This window comes from Ischnura elegans, chromosome 9 (genome assembly GCF_921293095.1).
Source record: "Ischnura elegans chromosome 9, ioIscEleg1.1, whole genome shotgun sequence".
In the NCBI taxonomy this organism is placed as follows: domain Eukaryota; kingdom Metazoa; phylum Arthropoda; class Insecta; order Odonata; family Coenagrionidae; genus Ischnura; species Ischnura elegans.
The window spans coordinates 73,231,169-73,259,137 of record NC_060254.1 but is presented as its reverse complement, the minus strand read 5'-3'; the positions used below and the strand labels follow the sequence as shown (position 1 = coordinate 73,259,137).

At 37.3% G+C, this 27,969-nt stretch overlaps 1 protein-coding gene across 1 annotated transcript; it reads right to left on the bottom strand.

The window, feature by feature from the left end:
* Positions 1-180: 180 nt before the first annotated feature.
* On the bottom strand, positions 181-20,015 carry LOC124165710 (prostaglandin G/H synthase 2-like). The gene is made up of 11 exons (XM_046543196.1): positions 19,823-20,015; positions 19,431-19,514; positions 18,991-19,110; positions 16,600-16,743; positions 16,019-16,162; positions 11,745-11,923; positions 5,777-6,094; positions 4,664-4,883; positions 3,470-3,756; positions 1,551-1,764; positions 181-729 (listed from the first exon to the last, which is right to left on the bottom strand). Exons 2-11 carry the CDS (start codon positions 19,510-19,512, stop codon positions 389-391), a joined length of 2,049 nt encoding a protein of 682 aa, XP_046399152.1. The 5' UTR covers positions 19,513-19,514; positions 19,823-20,015; the 3' UTR covers positions 181-388.
* Between the last annotated feature and the right edge of the window lie 7,954 nt (positions 20,016-27,969).

Here is a 27,969-nt window from a genome sequence, read left to right as displayed (position 1 = left end):
AATTCTGCTTGGCATTACATGTATCAAATAAAGGAATTTTGAATAAGCCCAGAGTCTTAGATTTTCTACGGAGGGTAAATTCCAAGGAGAGTATATATTTACGAGGAAATATTTCTGTGTTACTTACAAAATAACTCCTAGATCACTAGGAGGCAGTATCTATTTGTTGAAAGCAGTTCATTTTTAATGGATCTTGTGAAATCCTTTATTTGTTATAAAAAGTAATACGGGATTTATAGAAGATGACACCACTGGTTGAAACACACGGTTTTTCAATTATAATTTTCACATAAAGTTCACAAAATACGAGTTGAGTTTAGACATACTTTTATTTCATTTTCATCACAGCTCAAAAGTTCAGCTCTGTTTTGTTGCCCTGAATTTTGTTCTACATTGCGTTAAAGTCCTGAGTGACGATGTCTTCTTCATCCAGACACCACAGCCGTGCCTTCTTCCTTGCTATCTCTGCTTCCAATTCTTTTTGGGTTGGGACATGGAAAGAAATAAGCTCCTCACCTTTACAGACCTCCATGCGAGTCTGACAAACCAATTCCTTGATAGTAGCCCCTTTAACAACTTGGAATCCAACTGGACCACCTAAAGTTGATGGCTTCCACCAACCACGTGCATTTATAGGATTTGAAAGCAAGGCCTTTATGAAATATGGCCCTCCCAAAGCCATTTGAGTTGGGCTCAGCACAGAACATCTGGTTTTTTCTGCTGCTATTCCTGTGATAGAGTAAAAATAGTCGGACAATAAAGATTAATCATTTATTGAAAACTTACTTATAATTTTTTTTCCCATAACCCTCATAGTGCCGTGGGCCCATATATTGGCGTTTGCTCCACGGGCAAAAAGTGCCACGAGCCGATATATCAAACTAATATTATTGTAATAATTACATTTATCCTTTATCCAGTGTATTAGAATATTTATAATCAACAAATAATTCCTTTTTAGTAAAATTAAAAAAAATTACATTGATAGCTAAAATTGCAACTTCATATTTTTTTTCATGAAGTGCTACAAAACTTTTAAATTTAGGTTGGCACTTTTTGCTAGTACCACCAGATTTTGGTGGCAGTAAGAGGGTAAATATTCATAATGTTTCCTGATTCACTGGAATAAAAAATACTTCAACATATGTTCTACCTAAGACAGCTTGTATGAGAGTCCCCAAAGGTTATTATGCATTTCTGAATTTGGGCTCAAATTCAACTGACGTCACAGTGTAGCCAAGGTGTGGGCATTGTTCAGATGTTCAATAAGTAACTGCCTGTGGTGCATGAGTAATGGCTCACTGAAAGTTCTCATTTCCCTGGAAACGGTTCATTTCAAGATCCAACAGCTCTATGAATGTGACATTATCTAATGGAAATACAGAATAACCCCCTAGATGTGATATCGTAGGCATACATCTTCATTTCTATTTTTTCCCATGGGGTAAAAATTGTAAATCCTTAAAAATTCTACTTCTAGAGTATGTCTTGGGGCTGAATTTTTTGCATATAGCTGTTTCAAATCATTATCTGGTACTTCCTGTACATACCTGGGAAAAATTCCACAGCATTTATATCTCCATAAAATTGCTCCATGTCTTTTGCAAGCTTTTGCTCCCCACAAAGGTCAAGCATGCTTTTATAAGGTCGAAGACCAAGATGTTTTCTGTAATTATTTAGAGATTGTAATCTGTATTTTCTTCCTTCCCGAATAGTTTCAATGATTACATCTCTAGTATGGTCTGCATAGTTTTTGGATGCCACCTGTAATTGTATATTTATACTTAGCTTACTTATGGTGAGTGTGAAAAGGAAGTTCCTTTGTATGTTAATCAGGAATTTGGTGATCGTTTTATAATTAAACATGATATTTAATTGACAATAAAATCTTATTTTAAATCTTTTAAATGATGAGATCACATTACTAGACAAAATATATCTGGATTATAGCTATCACGTTAAAATGAGAAATTTTTCAAAGAGCGACATATGCATATTTACAGCATTTGTCCCTATAGTAATGGTTCACAGTTTTTGGGAAAATTTATTGTTCTTGTTTGTACAGCCACCTAAATTCTTCAAAACAATATCAGCATCTATGCACACCTGCCACAGGGTCTTCCACACCCAGAAAGCACCCTGGAACTGTTTGGTAGGGATGCTCTTGAGAAGCATAGTTGAGGTTGGCTTGATGTTGTCAGAATGCACACCTCTCAACTCCCTTTTGAGGTGGGGAAACAAAAAAAGTCCAGCAGTGACAAGTACCAACTTTATAGTAGCCATAGAAACGTTTTAGTGAGCTGGCCAGTTAGCCGGTGACAACTATGGACCATTATCATGGTGGAGTTTCCTAATCTCCAACTAGGCACTGGTCTCTCTGTGAGTCAATCTCACATGAGCATTGATTTGTAAAATTGAGCGTTTATGGTCTCTACTGGAGGCATGTGCTCAAGATGCACAATCCCTTTGGCATAAAAAAAAGCTGAGAATCCTCCCTTTGATTTGCTCTTTTAAGTCTCCTGGATCACAGCGATGATGTGTGCCACACGGAGCTCTGTGTCTTCAATTCAGGGTCATAGTCGTAGAAGAAGGATACATCCCCTATAGTGACGTCATCCAAGAATTCAGGCTTATCTGCACACCATTTCTTCAATTCCTCAGAAACTGTGATACTGCGGTGCCTTTCCTTATCACTCAAAACATACGGCACAAGTTTTGCACAACTTATGCGTGAGCAAGTCTGATAAACATTTGATAATTCCATTTTCAGTAAGTCAGACATTAGCCTGACACTTATTTGGTGGTCTGTGTTCAATTATGTATACCTAATTTGTCCAAATGTTTAACACTGCTCCTACCCCAGAAAGTTGACTCGGTTTTAAAGGGGGGAAACAAAAATAAATATGGTGATGACTCTGCTGGTAAGCTTAGATACCACCTACCCCAACTGGTCAGGTTGTTCTTTAACATATACATATGTACTTAGTTAGATCAGAAAAATTGTGACCCATTGATTTTGGGAAAAACCCTGTATTTATGTTGTTCTTTTCATGCTCAGGACTCTGATTTACATTCACCTTCCTTTTATGGATTTAAAAGTGGTATGCTATCAGTTTGTGCATATTTAATGACATATTTCCGTCCTGGCTTTGACTTGTGTCCTCATCATTATAAATAATCGGTGAAAAACCACTGAGCTGTCACGGCTCATTCGACTCCCATTAAGATTCTTGCCATTGAAAGTTACTGTTTGTAAACTAGCCTCAAATGTTTAAGCTTATGTAATTTTGCAATTAAAGTTGGAAATAATCATTCTTGCCATTACTTGCAGAAAGTTTGAGGCAAAGTTATAATTCCTGCTCAATTGTTGAATATTCAGATGCTTAATTATTCGAGGTATCCAAAGATTTCACTACTCTATGGCTCATTTTTACTTAATATGCAAAGGTACTTTAGGCTACATATTTACCTTTCCTGCTGGAGTCCTCATGAGTGTATCTACCACTGCATCAAATCCTACTCTGGTCAGTAATTTATTGTTGAAGTATATTTCTGTGACGTTATACGTAGTATTACCTACTTTCATACAATCTGGGTACATAGCGTGCCAATGTTTTAGCTGGTGCATCTCAACATTAATTCTGTCTGGTTGGTAGATTATATCATGGTTGAAAGCTTCTGGTTCCCAAACAATATCAAGGTTGTATTGTGTCAGCTGTTGCAGGTAGTCCGTTAAGGTGATATGAATTAATTCTCCTGAAATAAGAAGTGGGATTTGTGTTAAAAATCTTCTGGGTCATTGAGGAAATCCAGGCATGTTCCATTAGGACAAGGAGCATTCAATTTAGAATAATGTTTTCTACATAGTAGTCCATGGCTGTTTAACTAATTTAAACAAAATTTAGAATTGTGCATGGAAATTAGGGCTGCATCAAGTAATTGACAGGTGAAGGTTAATCAACCATATTTACTATTTTGCTGATCAAAAGATTTTGGTGATCTTGTGTTAAATTAACTTATGTGATCATTTATATGTTTAAATTCTTAATACATGTGAGGCAAGAAAGGAAAATATTTTTTTCATATTCACAAAATCTTTTATGGTCATGTTTGAGCCTTGGCCCCTCATTCCAATGACAAGTGACTTGAAGACTATTTTTGCAAACTGTTGACTCAAAGCAACCATAAGAAGCTCATCTCCATGCTGTTTATTTTATATTGTTAATCTCCTCAAAATTCAGTGTGGTAGGCAAAATTGAGTTAATTTTTTCCTCTTTGTTTTAAGGTCATTAAGTGGTTCAGTAGTGCACTTTCAAAATTAATGCAATATAACTTCTTACCTGAGTAAAAAAATTATCCATAATGGATGTATGCTTTTTTATTTTTTGATTATTCCATTCCAGGGGCAAAAATCATAATTAAATCTTATAAATTCTAGCAAATAATTTTAATGAGAGTACCGAATAATTTCCAAGGGGCCAATCAAGCTTCCATTCATCCGCTTATGCCAGTGCGAGATTCATCTGGTGCTGATGAATCTCGTTCAGATGGAGTTGAGTGCACTATTGCAGATGGGGATTTGAGTGTGTGCAATGTGCTGTTTTGGAAATATGTATATTGATCCACTTTAATTCAATTAAGTTTCATCATTGAAATATCTTACCTGTTACGACAAGGCGGGACACTTGGTATAGCCTTTCATCATCCCAGTCAGGGTGCTCCTCTGCCAGCATCTCAGCGACCCGGTTGTGCTCTCGTATCCATATTGTGGAAATCAGGATCAAGAATGGATTTTTGCCTATTTTGGGATTTCCCATTGCAAATTTCAATCCATCTGTTTCTTCAGGATATTCCATGGCAACATCTGCTGTACATCCTAGCACCTAAGTGATTAAGAAATCCATTTATCATCTGACGGTGTATGTCCCTGGACGAAATCTTTGTAATGTAGTTTTGTGACATAATGGTCACATTATGAGGCATGATGGCCTGATGGAAACAATCGTAGAATTACAGGTGGAAGGGAAGAAGGAAAAGGGACAGTCTTGAATGATTTACATAAGACAGGTTATATAGGACCTAAAAGAGAAGAAATACGTCACTATGAAAGGCTAGCAAATAGGAGAGAGAAATGGACTGTTTGACCATTTGACAGAGAGCTGCGTCAAACCAATCTTAGGATTGTTGACTAATGATGACGATGAACATAATGGTATGCAATTGTATAAAATATGGTTGAAGTTGCATTGTAGTAAAATTTTTGATTGATTCTATGTGCATACGTGCATTGGGTGGATAATTCATAGGAAATCAAAAGACTATAGAGAGGCAAGCTATCTTATTCATGATGGTTGTATGTATTTCAATTTGAATGCATGACTGGGTAGTATGTGCGTGCCCCTGTTAGATTTCCTTTTTGCCCTCTAAAAATGAGAGTACAAAGTATCTTATTGGTAAGAAAATTTAAAAATGCAGGGATATAAATTTTAGTGAAATTGTAGTAGATTGGACTCGACTCTGCACTGCAATGCTGTACGGTACCTGTAAGGATTTTCAGGTTAATGAGTAGGAACAGATACGGAAGTAATTATTGCTGCTAAAAATGCTTGTTATTTAGTGGATTTTATATGTCGTACTCAATTTAAAAAAAAATCACATCGTATTTTAAAAATTTTCTTTAAAAAATCAGTGCACAAGAATATTCATGGTAGTTTGAAGTGAACCTGTTGCAATTTTACAATCTATTGTGCTTCTTCAATCATAAAAATAGTCTTACTTCAACTTCTTCTGTTCCAACCTTCTCCTCCTCGACTTTGAGAATATTTTGGCATGGTTCCTGCTCCTCCTCCTCCTCTGATTCTTCTCCTTCTTCCACTAGTTCTCCTTCCTCTTCTGGAGGAGGCGGTGGTGGAGGTTCCTCACCTGGTGGCGGTTCTTCACCCTCAAGTCCTCCGTTCTCCTCTGACACATCTTCCGGTAAAAGTGGTGGGAAAGTCTGTCCATTTATGGTTGATGTTTTTAGCTTACCTCCCTTCATGGTTCGTAGTTCCATCCTTATTGCTTCGTTTATTCCATAAATATGGTCACTGTCAAACTATAAGATGACATTTTATTTAGTGTCATGATTTTAATGCTAATCAATGAGAAAGAGAGAATATTTATAGTTAATTTTTCATCTCAGTGGCCATGATGGTTCATATTGCTTTGAGATTCAGTTGATATTTTTGCATCTCTCATTTATTTGATGTGGGATTGTACCCGTAAACTTATGGAGGAAGCTGTAGTTGTGTAGTAGAATTTTTGAGTTAAAGGGCAGTACTCAATTCAAGGCCTGTTATGTATTGCATACTAAACACTTGGGTAAAACTTTGATTTTATATTGTGATAACTAAGTCTGTCCTCTGCACTTTGCATGTGGTCATCTCTTCACCAGGTTTAGGTTTCACAAGCTTTGATTTTACACAGATCTTATATTTGGCTCCTCTAGCTACTTGTATCAAGATTTTACTGTAGTCATTGACCCTTAATGTGTGACGTGCAATTTATGCCGTTCAACCAATGACATCTACAGTGCAGACCACAATATGTCATTTATTCATAAAATGTTGCACTGCCATTTTGTTGCTTAATTTTATTTTAACCCTTTCGAGATGGCAGAGTTTTTGTCTTAGCATGACTGCTGTACTGAGCCCCAAGAGACTCTTCTTTCTCGTGGTATGGAGCATTTTTGGAGGACATTTGTTAAGGTCTCGCTGAACCTTTTTCGACCCCTCCACGCAGGGACTCCGCATTATCTCGGACTCCGAGAGTAGTTGTGCTCCCTCCTCTCTGGGTTTACGACCATACCTGCGGCATTGGTTCGCGGTCAACTTATGTTTTGCTTATATGTATTTAGCAAATGGATAATTGTTGCTTGCATGTAAATTACAGACTTTGAATTGAATTCCTCATTTTTTTCTGAGCATTATCAAATTTTAAAGGAAGTTCTAAGGTCAATATTAACACATTTAATGCAGCAAAAATTTCCATGTTGATGTTTATACATAACTCGAGATATAAGTTAATATTTATCATAGAATTTTGTTTAAAAATTGTAAACGCTGCTCAAAAGACAAATAATTCAATTCTTAGTTATTTTTTATGAGAAATGAACAAATATTTATTTCAAAAACTGACTAGATAAACAATTGTACGACCGCTGTCCCTTACCGCTAAGAGGGGTTATAAAAGACGAGGGGTCTGGGTACCTGCTCCCGGATTCCGAGGGTAAATCCTAAACCCCGCAGGGTTGGGTCCCGAGACAAAGACGACGTAAACCCGCGACCGTCCTGGAAGGGGGAGAGCTAGAAAACGTATATATTCGGCTTTCATTCTCCTGGCCAGGAAAATCTCACACGTAAATATTCAGCTGTCGTCTCCCGGGCCAGGAAATTTTCCACACGCATATATATGTGTATAGGAGGGAAAAGGTTAATATCTCTCAGCATTTACCCTCAATTTATGTTTAAATTTATATATCATCAATGCCTGCCAATTTTTCAGTAAAAATTATTATTTGAAACATGTTAAGAAAACCAATATCAAAAGCACCTGAGTTATTACTATCTTTTTTAAGCATCAATTATCTGTGTGTAGCCAAAAGTTGAAGGAAGGCTTACCATTATATCAAATCTAAGTTTCGAAGCTCTGGTCTGCTATTCCTTTTATACTTCTCTCTAATTGCTGAAAGCTTTTGTGTTCATTCAATGCTATATCAGTTGCAACTTCTTCATTCATAAAAAATCTGGGACTGAAAATCTACAGGCTCAGCATCATTACCTAATGATTCAATGCAATCCTTTTACACTAAAAGCACATTCATACTTTTTTAAAATAGTGTTTTCAAAGGCTATTTTGGCCACTCATTATTTTTCCTACTTATTTTTCTTCTCCTTTCTCTTGGGCTACAACCTTGTCGCGGTGGAAAGGCTTGCGCGTTCCTATGACCCCTAGAGCTGCACTGGCGGGATTAATTCTAAATTATTCCCGGTAGGGCCACCCATGCCAGATAGGTCGAAGGGTAGGAGCCAGACGAAAGGTAGTCCACGTGATGGTGTCACGTAAAAAACACTGTTGGAATGGAAGTGGGAAACCCTACCAACTATCTCTTCCCTGAACACATGGAGTACAACCAAATGAGCCTCGGAATCTCATCGCCCGGGATCCGTCCGCAAAGGGCGGGTGTCGGGCACGACAGCGAGGTCGGCAAGGTCCTCGGGGTCGCCAACATGCGAAATCCTTGCAGAGACTTATCATCATCACCATCAGCGGCAGCAGCAATGAAGAAAGAAGAAAAGAAGACCAAGAAGATGGAGAAGAAGAAGTCGGCTATAAATGTGGGGACGTGGAATGTGAGGACTATGATGAGGGCGGGAAAGTTAGAAAATATCAAAAGGGAAATGGATAAAGGGAGGATAGATATCTTAGGATTATGCGAGGTGAGGTGGAGGGATGGGGGGGACTATTGGAGTGATGGGTATAGGGTTATATATAGTGGAGGGGAAGAAAGCCAGCGAGGGGTAGCATTAGTATTAAACGGGAAGATGGGTAACGCTTCAGTCGGGGAAGGGAGGGATGGAAACGAAATAGGAGAATTTGGATTAGGAATTCGAAACGACAGGGGCGAGAAAGTAGCAGAATTTTGCAAGAGAAACAAGTTATTCATCACAAACACGTGGTTCAAACATCATAAAGGGCGAAGGTACACGTAGAAAAGTCCAGGGGATGTAGGCAGATATCAAATAGACTACATTATGGTAAGACAGAGGTTTAGGAATAGTGTGAAAAACTCGCGCAGCTTCCCAGCAGCAGATGCGGATTCAGACCACAATTTAGACTTATGAAATGCAATGTAAGATTCAAAAGGCTCATGAAAGGCAGGAGGGTGAGGAAATGGAATGTAGAAGCACTGAAGGGGAGTATGAGGAGAGAATATCGGGAACTAGTGGACATCAGTGTATGGGAGATTGAAGGTACGAAGTCTGTTGAGGAAAGATGGGATAATATTAAAACTGGAATAGCTAATGCGGCGGAGAAGTCAATTGACTACGTTGACAGCAGAAGGATAAAGAAGCCTTGGGTTACGGAGGCGATGGTAAAAGAGATGGAGGAGAGAAGGAAGTGGAAGAGCGTGGACACAGAGGAGGGAAAAAGAATGTATAGAGAGCTAAATAATCGATTACGTCGTGAAACTAAGAGGGCAAGGGAGGCTTGGTGGAAATTACAGTGTGAGGAAATGGAAAAGTTCCAGAAGGTTGGAGAAGTAGGCGCGCTGTACGCCAAAGTTAAAGTCGCTATCGTGCGGCAAAAGAGGACAAGCCATGTTTAAAATTAAGGCTAAAGATGGGAGAGTGCTAACCGAGCGAGTAGATGGAAGGAATACGTGGAGGATCTGTATGACGGAAGAAACAGGCCAGAGAGATTGAGTTTAGAGGATGAAAGTGCAGTGGAGGAGGACAATCTTGGGCCGGGGATATTAGATTTGGAAATAGAGAGAGCACTTCGTGATATGAAGGCTAGGAAAGCAGTAGGAGTTGACAATATCCCGTGTGAGCTTCTGAAGAATCTAGGGAAGGATAGTAAGAAAAGGTTTTTCGAACTAGTTCGCAGCATCTACGAAGAGGGGTGTTGGCCGGGAGATTTTGTGAAGACGGTTCTAATTCCGCTTCCGAAAAAGAAGAAAGCTGTGGAATGCGGAGATTATAGAACTATCAGCCTAAAATCGCATGCGGCGAAGGTGGTACTGAGGATATTGAACAGACGAATGGAGACAAGGGCAAACGAGTATTTGGGAGAAGATCAATTTGGTTTCAGAAAAGGGAAATCAACTCATGATGCAATAGCAGTAATCGTCGAGAGGAACCTAGAATATGACCAAGACGTATATGCCTGTTTCGTGGACTTTGAGAAAGCATTTGATAGGGTGAACTGGGTTAAGCTGATGGATATTCTCAAGAGAATAGGTATAGATTGGAGGGATAGACGACTGATTCGTAATCTTTATATGGCCCAGACTGCGCAAGTGAGGGTAGCGGGCGAGGAATCTGGGTGGGCAAGCATTGGGCGAGGTGTAAGGCAAGGCTGTCCTCTATCGCCGCTGCTTTTTAACGTATTCGCTGAGGAGATGGTAAGAGAAGCGTGGGACGAGTTGGAAGCTGGAGTGAAAGTGGGAGGAATGATGTTGAAATCGGTAAGGTTCGCGGATGATCAGGCGCTGATTAGCCAGTCAGCGAGGGGATTACAGGCTCTAGTGGATGCGTTATACGAGCGGTGCGAGGAGTATGGGATGAGGATTAATCACAAGAAGACTAAGGTAATGCTGTTTTGTAAAGTATCGCGAGCGAGGAATGTGAGACTCAAGATCAAAGTAGGTGGGGAAAAACTTGAACAGGTAGAGCAGTTTAACTATTTGGGCAGCACATTAGAGGAAAACGGACACAGTAGCAAAGACATCAGGAAGCGAATTGCACTAGCAAAGGAGGCTTTCATGAACAGGAAGGAGCTTCTTAGAGGATCACTATGTAAGAGTTTAAAGAAAAGGTTAGTGAAGAGTTTGATTTGGAGTGTAGCTCTCTATGGTGCCGAAACATGGACACTGAGGAAAGAAGACGAGAGAAGATTGGAGGCATTCGAGATGTGGGTATGGAGAAGAATGGAGAGGGTGAAATGGATGGAGAGGATAAGGAACGACGAAGTGCTGGATATGGTGGGTGAGGAGAGGCAGCTTTTGGATGAGATACGGAGGAGACAGAAGGTATGGATGAAGGGAGTACTCGGCGGGGAGGGGATGTTGAAGAAGGTGTTAGAGGGTAGAATGTTAGGGAAACGAGGGAGGGGAAGGAAAAGAGTGGGATTTTTGGATAGATTGAAGGGGAGTAGGTCTTATAGTGAATTGAAGAAGGCGGTAATGGAAGGAAAGGAAGGCTCCTAGATCACTTCTTTAGTACTCCATGGAAACCTACCTTAATCGGTAGAATACTCTAATAATAATAATTTTTCTTCTTTTGCAAATTCTTTTTGCTGCTCTATGTGAGAATTGTTTAATATTGTTTTCAGGACCTTAAATGCTTTATTTCACTACATATAGTAAGGTATGAAATTGAGGAAACTGAAAATTACTGAAATTATTTCTATTTTTCTTTTATACTTTCCTTCATTTTGATTAAAATCACAGCCTGATATGGTTTAAGATGAAAGCATACACAGTAAAATGTCATTTTATATTTAAAAAATCAAAGAATCCCTTTATGAGAAGGCATAGGTAACATAAAGAATCTAAATTTTCCCTGTAATTGATTCAAGGCAAAAAAATTAATTTTGCTAGCTAAATGCCTAATTTTTAACTTATTTCAAGTTGTACAAGTGTACTCAAACTTTGTGGAGCCTACAAATATATATTGTATGTTTTGTTGCAATCATGTTCCTTCATGATGAGGAATTTTTATGGGGAGGAAGCACATAGGAGTCTACAAAATCTTATATCATCTCTATTATCTGTAATAATCATTGCATAATGAAGTGAAGATTATAAAAATACTCCGTTACGAAAAAAAATAGGAAAAGGGGTCATGATATCGATAATGGATAATGTTTCATTTGTTTTGAGGTTTACCTGCTATAAGACAATGAATGTGGCATGCTTGGCAGGAATTACTTTCATTGGTAACTCATATTTTTATTGCATTTTTTAATAAGAAGGCACTTACCCCTCCTGGTAACTTAGAATAACTGTAATCAGCAGGTTCTTCCGTCTTGAGAAGCATATGACCGAGGTGCTCGGTGAATAGGACAAAGAACATATTTGAACCAGAAGGATCAGTCTTGAATCTTTTTCTCCTAAATATTTTTTCAAAAACTTCATTTTCATCTGGGAGCAGTTTAGGACCTGTGGATACAATTAATAATCATTTAAAAAAATGGTTGTTTGCACAGATGTTTTGCGAGTTTTAATGATACTTAATGTTTTTAGTTTTCAATTTTGGGAATATTTTATTTAAAAAGTGTTGCTACAAGTGCCAAAGATCCAAAAATATTGTTTTTAAGGACATTATTCTCAAATGATGTTTGTCGTTTATGATGATGACTAGGACTGGAATATGAATGATGCATAATGCTTTTATTATTATGAACAGTGAAGGAAGTCACCTTAATAATTTACTCTGCCTTTATTTTTTTGATTGCCTTGAGTATGAGTATTACTATTCCAATTCTCTATGCATAAAAGAATCTGCAGTATAGCAACTCATGGTGGTCACGTCTCAGTGGGTTTGGAAGGTTTTCTTTCTTAGTCTTTTGATTTCATTAGGTTTTTTGGTAAATGCATTTTGTACATATTCACAGTTATCAAGTTTTAATTAGGAAATATTCCTCAGAATAGGCTTTTAATTCAGAATTTGGTCAAGATTCACTTCCAGTTGACATGTAATGAAATATAACCCTGGCCTACTTATTAGCACCATCAATATCTAAAGTCACCTACACCCAGTGCCAGATCCAGGATAGGGTCAAGGTGGGAGGGCTAGGGGTAGCCTCCCAGCAGTAGAGGAGGCCCAAACAAAATTACCATTTTATCTTGTGTAAATTGGTTACCTAGGGGGGACTCTTGTCCCTCTCTAGATCTGCTACTGCCTACAGCCACCAAATACCATTTATGTGGTCAAATGTGTGAGAACTGTTTTACGTCTGGTGGAATGGTTGAATCTGAGCATTGTGACAAGCTTAACTGGTCATATAAGGACGTGCCCATAGCCAGTGTTAAAGAGGAGGCTGTATTAAAAAAAAACACTGGAGTGTTTCAGGTACCTATGCTACCCTCGGAAAGTATGTGAAAATCTATGTTATATTTGAAGAATCTATACCGTGACAACACTATAACTCATGTTGGGGAATATTGCATGCCCATCTAAGGTTAAATTTTTAAGGCAGCAAAAATATCTTTCTTTTTAAAGCAGCTATTTGGTATGAATTCAGGCCCATTCAGTGGGAAGAGGATATCCTGGTTGTCTACTTCCCAGCCAGCACAGCCCATACTGCATCTATATGTGAAGTGGATGCAATGAGAATGCAATGTGTGACGGGATGCGTTAGGTACCAAATATCCCTTTGACATCCTTTGCTAGGTGTGCCTATGCCATCTTTTTCATGTTGTATTTTAATACTTAGAAGATGAAACTACATCCAGTATATAGTTGTGTATGGCATATTGGTATATGAATAAGAAGATAGAATATATTGAATTACGTAATTGGAAATGAAGAAATGTATCAAGTCGGATCTCTCACGCCTGAGTAATAAACATAATGAAATCTGAAAATCCTCTTCCATTAGTTATTATAAAATATTAAGAATTATTATTATTATTCACTGTATTCAAGATTTTCACGAACATACGGAACTGCCACTGACTACAGTAGTAGGTATGGACATGCTGTCTTGTAGCCATCTTCCCCTTTCTTGACTTGTTGGAGCCTCGTGGATTGAGCGTTGCGTTAGCTGCATTTTATCATTACCTTTTTTAATTCTGACCATTGCAGCAATTTTGACTGATCTCCCGGTATCGACCCTTGCTCACTCATTTACCTCTACTCTCCTGGATTTGAACCCTGCCTTTGTTTTGGACTCCGATAGATAGCAATGTTGTCCTGAAGTTCTCATATTTTGTCTTGTGTAGGCTTGTATTACTCATATGTAGTCCAGTGTTCGCCTGTCTCTTGTTTTTTGCTGAGTCATTAAAGTTACTCTCATGAAATAAAACGTACTTTGATTTATCCTGAGTTGTTTAATGCAATCCTGAGATAAAGAAATCCAAACAAGCAATACAGAAATATTATTTCGACTAAGTTCAGATTTTGGCCATTAGGTGGCAGCACATTAGTGCATCCTACTGGCATCTCTCTACGTGCGGTGGTATCTCTCTTCTGCATCCTCTCAGCAGTGGTTGGGTATATGGATGGCATCCATGAGAAAGGATGTACACTTACTCTTTGCATCTGGATGGTATCCAGCTGCCAACAAGAAATTTGATGGCTTGTGCCAGCTGGGCTTGGATAAGGCACTCGATATTATGTGAGGTGATCATAGTTTGTGTCCATGTTAGAGCTTATGATTTTCCCTCTTTGGATTTTTGCTCAAAGGAAACATTATGAAAGACCATGTAACCATTGAAGTGGTGAATAATTAATTGTTGGCTTGAACTGTAATTTTCAAGTAAGCCCTATCCCTCAAATGTCATGAGATTTGTATGATTTTATTTTTTATTTTATTTTAAAGAAATATAACCACATACAGCATATGCCATTTTATAGTGGCCAGGTAACAATACATAAATTAGAGGACGAAGACGCAATATAACATGTAGAAAACAATAATTACATTTACAAAAACAAAAGGGCAACAAGAAACTGCAGTGACAGACTACTTCGGTGACAGATAGGATAGGGAAAGGCTTATGAAGGATTTCAATGGAAGTGCAAAGGGGTCGATGTGTGGAGGGAGTGAGTTCAGCACAGAAGTAATGCGGTAGAAAAACGAACGTTTAGTGAGTGAAAGTCTCGGAATGGGCATGTGGATTAGGGGATGAGAACGGGTAGGGCGGGGTGGAACTTTAAAATTGATAAAAGAGAGCAATGCTGGGCAGTCGATGGTGGAATTGAGAATCTTATAAATAAGTTTTAAATCAGCTGTGAGTCTATGGGTAGTGAGATTAGGGATGAAGAGGGAGGAGAGAATAGCATGAGTGGACATGTTGCGTAAATGCGGTATTCTATTTTTTACTATATTGGCAAAGAAATTGCTGACACAGTCCAGGGATGAGAGGTTGGTTTGTGAAGAGATAGACCAGATGGGACAAGAGTAGGTAAGAATTGGAAGAATGATAGATGAAAAAAAAGTTCGAAGTGCTTGGGGGTCTTTAATTTCAGTGAAACGGAACAGTAGTCCGAAGAGGGACATAGCTTTAGACTTGATGGATTGTATGTGTGGAGAAAAATTTAATATATCATCAGTGATAATGCCTAGGTCCTTAGATGTTGATACACGTTTCATTTGGGTTGATATTTCACATAGCATGCTAGAAGAAAATGGTACTGTTGAATTGTATTAGAGGCCAGGGCTTATTAATACTGATTCTGATTTTGGATTTATAATTTTTCCCAATTACTGAAGAAAATAAACTACTTCTATGCAGATCAATGCCTTTTCTGTATTTTGGTTTATTTTTTCATCTTCTGTCAGTAGTTTCTGATTAATATCATTGTCATCCCAGGTAAAGTGTGTGAACTTGCCCTAGATTACCCAGCACCTGAGGCACATTTACACTTCTTAAAAATTTGGATTCGGTGTATGAAATGGATACTAAGTGCTATAAGTTAATGAAACATATAAACAAATATCAGTTTTAAGTGAAATTTGTTATGAAATAGGTACCAAATAATGAAACTATTATATAATCCTACAATTACTGTTAATAAAGATGCCTCTCTGCTACTTCTTGGCCTCGTGCATACATCTTACATGCTTCAATGTCATAAATACTCAAATGAGCGATTCTCTCTGTTAAAGATTGAGTCTCTTTGAATGAACTTTAATGACATCACTAACTCATGAAAAATGGGTGGCAAATTTAGCATTTTTGATTTTCGAGTCATGAGAAAATGGCTAAATGAGAATGGGAAATGGCGAGTCATTTCATCCATCATCCATCTTAATGAATCACATTTTCAAGTCTGAGTGAACGACCCAATTTGTGTGTTGATTGGGAGGTAGTAAAAAAAATTATCAAATTTAATGAATACTTTAACTGTTGTATATCACAATATTAAAGCCACCAAATTCAACAAACTCTTTTGAATATTGGCATAACAATATTTTTATTGGATCCTACTCAATGTACTCTGGTAGCAATAAAAATCTAAGCATTTTCGAGATTTTCCCCTTAGTGAGAGAGCTTTTAAAAATATAAATGGTGCATAGAGTGACTTACCTAGTACTCCCATTGGTGTAGGGCAGTTGACTGGGACTTGAGGTAGTGCTCGCCCAATTGTAGAGCTTTCGAAGTGTGATTCAAATGTTGGATAGTCGTACTTGACATTATACCGCAGTGGGTTGTCAATAGTGTCTGATCCAGCTGAAAATTTTTATTGCAATTGCAATGTTAAGCTGGTTTGATGAAGATTATTTTTAAAATATGAAGATACTAGCTATTTCACTCAGCCATATTTTGTGAAAAATTTACATTCTGAAAGAATGCAATTGATGTATTTTTTCCCTCTCCAAGAAAGAAAATAATTTGAAAAATAACATCATTAAAATTTCTTTTGGTATTACTAGGACTTAAATGGTGACCATTTTGATTACCATTAGAATATATCCTTCAGTGAAATTATCTATTTATTTTTTCATTAAGTTGATATTACTAATTGCGACATTTAAATTTTATTGAGTTATCCTTTGCTTAATGCAGAATAAATTTTCCTAATTAATTCAGTGTATTCATATGCATTGTAAAATTTCAATAATAGTCTGTATAATATGATATATTAAACTTTAATTACATATTTTTACCTGAATAAAACTTTCTTAAGCTATTTCTGTGAAGGGATTTAATATGATTTATGATTCCCCACAGAAACCCCTCTCCACAAAGAAAGTTGTCTTTATATTCTGGTGTCAGAGACCAAAACTCATCCCATTTTGTTGAAAAGTATGCTGAAAGATAAACAAAGACATTAACATTTGTTTGAATGTCCCTTTTAGACCTGTAAATATGTTGGTTTCCTATTATTATTTTATTGCCTAAATCAAAAGATAAAGATAAAAGAACTCCTGGAGTAGGTATTTCATGTTTTTAGATTTTTAAATGATGACTTCTATTTCTCGTGATTAAATGAAAAGTGAAAATTTTTAAGCACGTGAAAACGCTATGGCTAAGTATGAATGCTGGGAAAAGGTGTGTGACATCATTATGGTTCAGGCTGCCGTTGTGTGAGGCCACCTTGGTGCGAGGCTATGAGTGCCGCTACGATGCAGGGTGCTAGCAGGTAGCAAAGTACCCAGCTAGCAGGTAGCACTTGGCTGAAATAAGGGTTATTATTACCCTATCAAACAAAGGAAACTTTCCGACCTTAGTCAATTTTGATAGGAGATGTTTCCCTGAGCTCTGTGCCTCATGCGTGCATTGGTAATCTCAGACAATGTAAAACTCCTATCCTCTCGTGTAGAAACTAGGTCCCTGTGACGTCACGTGGATTGGCATCGCATGGGTGCCAATCTAGCCTTTTTCAAATGAGGTCAAAATTGACCGTTGCCATCCGTCTAAACTGGGATTTCTAAAACCAAATAATTTGTATATTATGAATACACTAATGGTGGGTAACGAATTGCAATCAATGCCTTTCGTTTCCTTTGATGAAGGAAACTGCCCTATTGATGATAATGCAGCTTTTTGATGGATAGTGTTAATGGTGAAGTTCTATATGGTGCAGATCTCCGCAGTAAGAATAAGTCTCTCTAGGTCAGCCATGTGAGAAAAATATTTTAAATGAGTCAAATCAACATAACAAAAGAAATTAATTGAAAAGATATTTTGAAATAATTTGTGAAGGAAAAAAATTAACTTTTTTTGAGCCTTTATCCAGCTACCTTTTAAACCCCAGTTTAGCATGCCAATAAAAAATATGGCATTCAAATTGCAGAGGCAACTTTCGTAGCCTCTGTAGTTTTTAGTCGTAGAAGATCAACCATTTTGTGCCACTGATCATGTTGACCTATTGAAGGCCATATTTTTTTTTAGAACTTACCCCTGTGGATGGGCATATTTCCCAGCAAGCTTGGTTTTTTGCAGTTAACTATAATTGATTTAATAACTCAATAACTAACGAAAACACTAGCCATATAGTTTCAATTTAATCGAGTCTACTAATGTAATCAGTGCTTAGTGAAAGTAGCTACAATGTATGATTACAGGCAAGGCTGGATCTAGGAGTTTGGTCGAGGGGGGCAAAATCCAGGCGGCCACCTCCCTCCAATGATGTGCCCCTCATTCCACTCTCCCTATCATTTAAACATAATGCATCCATAAGCTGTTTTTTTGAGATACGGTTGTTGAAATTACTTGCCGTATGTTTGCTATTGAGAAGTTTCATTAATATTATTGTTTAGTAATTTATAAGTATAAATTATTGTTAAATAATTTAATTATTAAAATTAAATAACTGTTTAATAAACTTTTCAAATTTTGCCATCCCCTGAAAGCAGCCACCTAGGGCATTTGCCCCCTCTGCCTTAACCTAGTTCCAGGCCTGATCACAGGTGGCATATGGAGGAAGAATGTAGAAAATGTGAATTAACTCGTGATCTAGCCATAAGGGATGAAAAGCCGTGAAGTACGAGTAAACCGTAACCCATCCTTAACGTGTTAATTGCTATAGCACTCCTTGGCCCCTATATGTTATGCCACCCGCTATACACCAGTGTATTGGTGATTCTGAAGAAGAGGCCATTTATTTGTGGTGCACTATTCTCTGTCTTCTGCCTATTAGATCATCGTTGTTGTCTCTTTTGGCCATTGAATCTACTATATCAGGATGGAAGTACCTCATCTCAGTTTAGGTAAATGTGCGATAGATTGTCCTGATTGGACCTATATAGTGTGTGGCAGCACATCATGTATTAGGGAGGCATACCTATACTTAGGCATACATGCATGCTTTTACCACTGTATCTCTATTTCACAGAAAAAGATAATTTAATCTGAAAGAGTAAATAGGCATCATACCAAGTATACAAAATTTGATTAATTATTTGTGAGAGCAAGTATGCAAATATGTGGGAGGTTCACCTGTATCAGACAAATTTTTGCAAATAGAAAAAGTTCATGTCAGAATTATTTTTCATAATATATCTTCTATTATTAAATGCTTATGGTTCATGTTAATTTAATTCCAAGATGCTTACGTATCCGGCAATCTGCGCCAGTATATCCTAGGTCAGTGCAGTCACATTCATAGCTGTGCAATGTTTTTTGGGAGCAAATTCCTCCATTTTTGCACGGGAAAGCACAGCATGGATCATAGGCTGAATAAGAAAAGTATTAAATTTGTTAATGTTTTATTTCTTTAAATCATGTGCATGTCTTCATTTTTGGGTGGCAGCAGCAGCAGATTATTTGTTTTGCTTACAACTACATTTTATTAATTTAATAAATCTTCAAGCTTTGAATTCATAAATTTAATTGTAATGCATGAATGCATAAATGGTATTGGTGAAAATTTAATGTGTTTGCTTATTTACTGGCGGAACAATCTCTTTGTTTTGGAAATAGTAGTTGTATTGTTGAAAAAGGAATATGATGAATGGGATGTAAGGTTAACAATTTCTAAACCACTACTACATACTTGTATTTGTTTCGGTTTCAACATTTTCTGATGCTCCAACTCCAATTAAAAAGACCAATAAAAGACATATGTGCTTCTTCATCTCTAAAAATGAAGACATTCAAGGAACAATGAGAAACACGCCAGTAAATGACTGGTAAGCGAACAAATTAGCCTTGTAATGATGGTAGCTCATGGGAATTGTCTCATTCGATCACTTGTAAAACATAAGTGAGGTTGCAAGTCTCAATAATACTGTCTCTGTTCCAAATTGTTCATTTTTCATTACCCTACTTTCTATGCTTTTAATTCTAGAATCGAATGCTTTAATCAAATTAAACATCACTTCCACTTGACCGAAAGGAGAAAAAAGTGACAGAAAACCATTCATAAATCATCTGTGGTCTACTTACTTTTAGATGAAATAATGAAGATCTGAAATCCGCGCCTTTCAATTTCGATAGCATTATTCACTTTTTTCAAAACAGCGCGTGTAAAAGTTACACCATGGCGCTATTTCTTAAATATTCGAAAATTTAGTCAGTAGTACATATTCAAATTTTTGGCGAGGCAATCTCTGTTTACATTTTTGAAACCATGGTGCATGAGAGTTACGTTGCCAAGGAAAGCCAGAATGGATTAAAAAAAATAAGTATGATGATGTCAGATGATATTTTGGGTAAAAATTACGTGATTAACTATGAACTATGGTATTAGTCGTCATGTGTTTTAAATCGAAGGTAATTTTTATGTTTTCTTATGTCATTTTTATGCACTACTTGGGAAAAGCTAATCGGTTTTGCGCCTAAAATATTTACTAGAATTGACGTTTCACCCCGTCATGCTTGTTTCCCTTAAGTTGCCGCTATTCGCGACTTATCGTTAGGTGTCGTTTGTATTTCATGTTGACTGATGCCTTTTTCCTTCTAATGTTTTTAAATCCACAATTTGTGTTTCGTATATTTGTCAATGAAAGATGATTGTCTTTTGTGAGTAAAAATTTCAGTATTCGTTGCGTGATTACCTAATGAGCGTAAACCTTGGATAAGATCTTGGTGTGAATCTTATTACAGATTAATGCTAAGGACTTGGTTCTGTACATGCGGGCTAAGGATCAAAAGTGACAGTTTTGTGAAATTCTCATTATTAGAGTTCAAATAGAGTGCATTAGAGCGCGTGTAGAGTTCATGAAAATGTTATAGGTAATTGCGCAAATCCTCATCTTTTTTTAATATCTGTGTGCAGAAAAGTAGCAGACTATCTTCCTTTTATTTTCGTTTTGACGATGATTTTCCCTGTAGTAAAAGTTGTCGTTGTGTTAATGTGCTCGTTCATTGTGTTTATACCATTGCGTTGTGCAGTGGCGGATACAGATGGGGGGCGCAGGGGGCGCGCGCCCCCCCCTTGCGGGTCCGCATGTGTTGCCGAACATTGCAAAATCACAATTGTAACTTTTTTATATCATAAGATGGCATTGTCTTTTACGTGTTTATAATCACTTTAAATAAAATTTTCATATACTCTGCCTGTGACTTGATCATCTTTTATTACGATAAAATTAAAGACAATTCAAGATATGTTGCGCCCCCCCCTTGAGTTTTTTCTGTATCCGCCACTGGTGTTGTGTGGTAGCATATGGTAGTCTCCATTCGTAAGTCCTCTGCTTACAGTGTATCTGTATTTTGAATATCTTTCCCTTGAATATTCTCATTTTTCCACCAGCGCCACCATTGTATTCAAAAATAAAATTGAGTTTTCCCAATTTCTGTAAAAGATGAAAACATATAGAAAATTCTTGTTGCATTACTTCAAACGTCCTTTAGCTTCAATAATTTAAAATCCCCGCTTCATTATCCTATCTCCATTCGTTTCTCACTCCTTTCATCTCCTGATAACCTTTAGTAATTTCGTAACATCCTCTTCCTTTATGTGTCGGTTCCTTTGTGTACCTTTAGTAACTGGTTAATTCGAGAATGCTTTGTCGTATTGTGTTGTTTTCCTTTCTGTCAAAATCGCAGACATCTGCAGCCTTCCGGAGTCATCATCCTTCATTTGCGTCTTTACTTAATCGATCTCCTCTGCTACGCTAATTTGCTATTTAAACCGTTAATTTTCTCCATAATAGCGTTTCCTGGGCGTCGTGGAATTGCACAGTATAAGTAATCAGTGGTAAAAATTTTTTTACAACTGATTACTCTTTGGTTATCGTCAATTTTTATCCATCATGATACTAAAGACAGTCAGTTGCTTTATATATTACTGGATATGCCCCTTCAGTGATATGGTGCTGTTTTCAACTCAAGTATGGTGTTTTTTTTTCATTTTTAATTTGAATCTCTTTCTAAAATTCTCCGATGAATTTCCGTTTAAGGAATTTACAATGGGGAATTACTCTGTTTCAGAAGTAAATAAGACACATAAACGAATAAAAAAGGCTATAAAATTTTAGAAAATTTAAAATTCAAGTGAATTTTCCAAATTTGACGTGTATTTATTGCAAGAGGTATTCAATATTGTTCATTTTAAGCTTTTAACGACTTGGCAGGAGACCATTGAAGACCGATAGAGACAGAGCATATCCCATTGATGTTCTATGGGAATGTCATATTCCTATGTAGGTGTTTAATAAATTCCTAAAATATGATAACGAATGTAATGGTTAATTTTTTATAGGATTGGTAGGTCATGTTAATGGAGCTCGTGTACTTTGGCACTGATAACCTATCGGGAGTGTTCGTCGCAAATCTTATGTCATCACGACTTAATTACGTTCATGCTAACATTTTTTTCGAGTTTGTTCAATTGAGATGTCTGTTTTGCTTTTTGGAGTATCAAACGAATTTGGTACCAATCGGATCCGATGTCGAAATTATTATTATTATTATTACATAAATTGTTGCAAGTCGACCATGAAGTCGGGTGGTAACAAATTCGTAGAAAGAATTCAGTAGATGGAAGGAAAAGGTAAATTGCGACTCAAAAAATCTCTTTATTTACCCATTCTCTTATGTGTTTGAAATAAAAAGAAACGCGTGAGTCGCCTCGCATATTTCATTAGTTGATTACGTCATTGGAGTTCCAGTTCATTCACTCACACTGGGAGAAGAGCTCATTGAGGGAAGTAATCACAGATAGCATTGTAAACATCAGCGCATCATGCGAGGATAGTGATGTGAGCGTAGGAGTAGCTGAGAAGCGAGAAACGGCACGGCAGGAGCGCGTAACGTCATCAACTTACTAGCGAAAGGGTTAAAGTGGTCGATTGACGCAGATGACGATGACGATTGGGCAGATGACGATTTTTTGGAAAGCGGTAAAATTCGTGTCTCTTAATATTTCAATATCTATGTCAATCGACAGCGAAAAGAATTTGCGTGAGGGCTGGTGTATGTACTTATGTACTTTTTCTAGGACAACGAATTACATTGTAAACTCTTTGGGTTTCGTTGATCGTGAAAGGTTTCTCGTTGAGGCCAAGAACATAGTATTACAGAAAAAAATAGGAGTGTGAACATTAACGAACTATGCGAGGCCAATACTATGAGGGTAGGGGTAGCTGAGAAGCGGGAAACGGCTCGACAGGAGCGCGTGACGCCATCAACTTATCAGCGAAAGGTTTAAGGTCATCGATTTTTCGCCGCGAGAAGCAGACAACGGATTAATTGGAAACGGAAAGTACGTGTCTATTTAATCTCAATGACAATATCATGCGAAAATGATTTGTGCAGGAGCTAGTTAATGCATGTATTTTTTTATAGGACAGCGAATAACATTGAAAACTATTTGGGTTTCGTCGAACATGCAATTGATACGGTCAATTGCTTGTCGTCGTGAGACAAGAATGACGATTACATGGGTGAGATCTGCTGTGGTTTCTCGTTGAGGCCAAGAATATAGTATTACGGAAAACGCGGTCGTCTTACCAAAACGGTGCCGGTTAAAAGTCAAGCCAGCCTCACCAGCGGTAACCTATTTTTTGCGAGCACTTGTTCATTCCACTTTCATTTCCAGTGGCATCGAGCATTTTATCCTTACGCTCGCGCTGACATGCAGTCACGTAGGTGCTAAGAAAAGGAGATCAACTGTCCAACCGTCTAACGTTTCAATTTATGATTCATATCGGTGAACACATGTTCTGCGAGTCCTAAAAAAGGACTTGTGGTTGAGGGATTTTTGACCTCCATCCGTTCGATTGAGAAATGGATACTGAAGTCTTTGTATGGTTACATGGAGGTATATATGATTGCAATCGCTAATAAAAAGTTATAGTGCGACATATATAGGTGCGGACATTATTTTTTAAAATGTGGTGGAAAAGCTTTCTTGAATTTGAAAGACGATTCTATCAAAATACCTCACATATGACGATGAAGAAGAAGAATGAACATCTACCGAATTTATTTTGTCAAATCAACTGTGTTCATTCCGACTCAGGAAATTTCAATCTATATTGGCACCTTTGGATCGCTATGAATTTAATTCTGAATAATAAAAGTTCAGTTTATAACGGTGACTATGAATCTCGTTGAATAATTTAGTTTCATACCTAATGATGTATGTAAGTATGTAATAATTTTATTTCGCTGTTAAAAGCATATTTTAAAAGCAAACTGTTCCCAGTAAATACTTATCCTTCGTTAGTCGTTGGCAGTCCCACTTTATTCTACATGTGCCACGATGCCTTAATTTGTGAATAGGTATCATATTCAGCGTATCTCTAGCCGTAGGTCTTCTGATGCAACGTATTAAAAACGATATTTGTTGATATTACGTAAAAAATTTAACTGAAAATTAGCTTGAGTGAGAAGGGTGTATGATAACGCGTCTCTGCAATTCCTGGAAGCGCGTGGTGCTTCTTAGTTTCCTTTCTTCCATTTCCAAGCAGAATTGCGCATGGAAAGTGAGTTGAAACGTTTGGGACGATGGGTTAAGCATATTTTTACGCCATTTTATATTTTTTCCCTGTAAAGAAGCATTATGCTTATGGTACCATGTAGTGGTGTAACTATGGGGGCATGAGGGGATAGATAAAGCCCTAAAGCCCTATAGAAAACAATATTAATACTATTCTCTAGTTTGACATGTAATAACAGCATCTGCTTAAAGTTAAATCTTTAGTGCCTAAATTATGTAAAATTTATTTCCAGACATGTCATTTTTCAATAATATTTATTCCCGGATCCCTCGATGCCTGAGGGGGGGGGGCATCCCATCCCCACCAAAGCATATTCCGAGTTACGCCATTAGTACCATGGTTGTTACGCATGTGTATATCACTGAAACTGCTCAACAGCAACTCGGATATCGATGAAAAAATTGTTATGTCACCCTTTTATGTGATTCTCGTAACTGCTGTGAATTAAAACGGATATTTACTTCCGGTTTGATCGGAAAAGGGAGTTTGCATGTTTATAATCCTTACTTGAGTAATTCTGTGAATTTATGTGTGGAATTCATGGTGGTAGATTTCTTGGAGAGGTGGTGTCTATTACAGATAGCGAAGTGTATTGCAGGACTTACTGAAAATTAATGCGTACGACGCGACGCCAAGAGTGTATTATATTATGAGATAAAAGCCGAAGTACGATTGTGTTAGATTATAATCGTATGTGAATATGGCAGTATTTTACTTAATGGACCGTATCCCTACGCTCTGGTTTGCTGGCCATCTTGCTGAACCTTGGAATATATATATTTTTGAAAAAATCAGGGAATTAATTGGTTTGGTTAAAGTGCGCTGATCATTAGGCTATTTAACTTTCCAGTCACATGTTAGGTCCTCTGTTTGATGACCACCATTCTGATAACTTTATAGGTAGGTAGGTAGGCACCTATTCCCACCATCCTCTCGTAGGAATTTTCATGATCTTTCCTTCATTTACAATTCCTTAAATGGCAAGTGTCGATCTTCAGAAATACTCCCTTTCTATTCACTCCACATTCCCACCCGCGCCTTTCGTAATAATCACCTACTACACCAACCTAAATTCCGTCTTTCTCTCTCCCAGAGATCACTTTTTTACAGAATCCCTACCTTTTTCCAGTGGCGCAGCGAGGGGGGGGGTTTGGGGATTAAACCCCCCCAGAGCTCAGAGAAATGCTTAAGTTTAATCCATTTTACTTAATTGGATTGATATTACTAATAGAATAGTGTAAGGATTAAATAAAATATCCCTCAGAAAGCCGCAAAACTCACCATTTTGAACAATTTATCTCAAAATTCCGCAATTTATTAATCTGGCACCTACTTTTTATCCTGGTGGGTATTACTTACCCCCACACACCCCGGTATTGGTTGCACCTAAGACCCCCACAGCCTTAATTCCTGGCTGCGCCCGGGCGCGCCCCTGCCTTTTTCAATACCATTTCGACTACTCACCCTTCCCTGGATCTTTCAATGCCCATCAGATCATTCAACATGCTTTTGAATCTTCTTTTTTATTAAATATCCTCTTTATAGTTTTTTAATAGTTTATACTAGTTAAAACTACAGATTTTAAGTTGTCTATTCAATGTAAAGGCCGCTTTGGATGTTTTGAATGATTCAACAAATAAATAAATAAAAATAAAAATTTAAGAGGTGGATCCCATCGAGGAGGATGAATGTAATTGGTTATGATTAGAGTAAATAAAATATCAGCATATACTGCCGCTTATTATCGGGCCGACTGGCTGTCGTGTTGTCAAATACATATCTGGTTATTATAAGAGTTCGTTTTAGAATTTTATTTAATCGTTAAAAAATTCTGTCTCGTTTTTAAAATTGAATATAGATTACAGTTTCTTGATGCATAAACTTTTAGATATAATCTTTTTGACTGCATAAACATTTTTTTCTTTTCCTTTATTAATTAGTCTAACAAGAGTGTATTTTTGAGCCATATTCATTGTATGAGTGATGAGTGTATACCTCAAAAGTAAAATTCACACAATCACACAAAATATATCGTCAAAGAATTAAAAAATAATTCGTTCCTAAGATAAAAAACTTATGCTGGAAATGCTTAGTGCATCAAAATTAAACGACTTAAGATTATTTGCACTGTAAACTTGTAATTTCCTTAATGAGTTTGAAATGTAAAAATTATATTAAATTCTCATATTTTTGTTTCAAAGCTCCTATATTTTTTTCCATGTTATTGTTTTTTGTTTATGAAATTTTTACTTGTAATGTAATAAAAATGCTATGCTTTCAATGTTGCCACTATGTAGGAAAAATGGAACCTTCTGACAAGCCATATGGCTTAGAAGGACCAAGTTTGTATATGCTAATGAAGGCGATCTATCTATATATTTCTTCCTTTGAAACTAATATGAGAAATTACCATTTCTGTTTTGAAAAACGTTTAAAAAATGCAGGGTATTGGCCTTTTTTTATTCCGCTCACTGCGTCCCGTATCTTCGAACTTTTGGCAATAGGGTGGTTTCCTTTTATTTTTTTATTGCTTAAACCGAAAGATTATTACTCATGAAGTACGTATTTCTCGCTTTTATATTTTTAAATGACGATATGTATTTTTCGCGATTAAATGAAAAGTGAAAATTTTCAAGTGAGCAAAAACACGATAGCTAAGTATGAATGCTGGGAAAATGTTTGTGACGTCATTCTGGTTCTGGCTGCCATCGTGTGAGGCCACCTTGGTGCGGGGCTATGAGTGCCGCTACAATGCAGGCTGCTAACAGATAGCAAAGTATGTACCCAGCTAGCAGGTAGCAGTTGGCTTAAATAAGGATTATTAATACCCTATCAAACAAAGGAAACTTTTCGACCTTAGTCAATTTTAATAGGTTATTATTAAGACAAGTTTCCCTGAGCTCTGTGCCTCATGCATGCATTGGTAACCTCAGACTATATAAAACTCTTATCTACTCGTATAGAATCTAGGTCCCTGTGACGTCACATAGAGTAGCATCGAACGGGCGCCTATCTGGCCTTTTTCAAATGAGGATAAAATTGACCCTTGCCATTCGTCTAAACCGGTGTTTCTAAAACCAAATAATTTGTATATTATCAATACACTAATGGTGGGTAACGAATCGCAATCAATGCCTTTCGTTTCCTTTGATGAAGGAAACTACCCTATTCAGTCGAACGAATAGTTACAAAAATGACGCACCTCCACGTCTCTTTTGAAGTGTTGAGGACAGCACTTCCTCACTTTCTTATCTCAAATCTACCGAAAGCGCTTGCTCATCCTTTAGCGGTGAAGAGTTTGTGTGGTCGGACGAAAAAGCCGCCTTTCCTGAGGAAATTCCATGTGTCTGAACGACGCATTGTGAGGAAGTTTCATGGGTGGGCTGTTAACTGATTGCGAAAGAATTGCTGCAATGTGCAAGGTGCCTACTACGTATTGGGATCATATAAGAACGAGTTATCTTTCCATTCCTTTTTTCTTTTTTTTTTAAGTATTACGAGTCAACAAATATTGATAAGCGGAAGGGATGCTCGTAGCGTACTGCGTTGCGGTAAGGAAGTAAAAGATAATCTATTTCCACGATCTATTCATCTTATTCCATAATGTAGGCTGCGAGCCACATCTGGACTTGTTATTTAGACACA

Coding starts and splice junctions, on each gene's coding strand:
- LOC124165710 (XM_046543196.1), bottom strand. CDS start 19,512: ATGAAGAAGCACATATGTCTTTTATTGGTCTTTTTAATTGGAGTTGGA. Junction 4,884..5,776: donor TTGGAACAGAAGAAGTTGAA/GTAAGACTATTT, acceptor TTAATCACTTAG/GTGCTAGGATGTACAGCAGA. Junction 1,765..3,469: donor TGAGGACTCCAGCAGGAAAG/GTAAATATGTAG, acceptor ATACAATTACAG/GTGGCATCCAAAAACTATGC.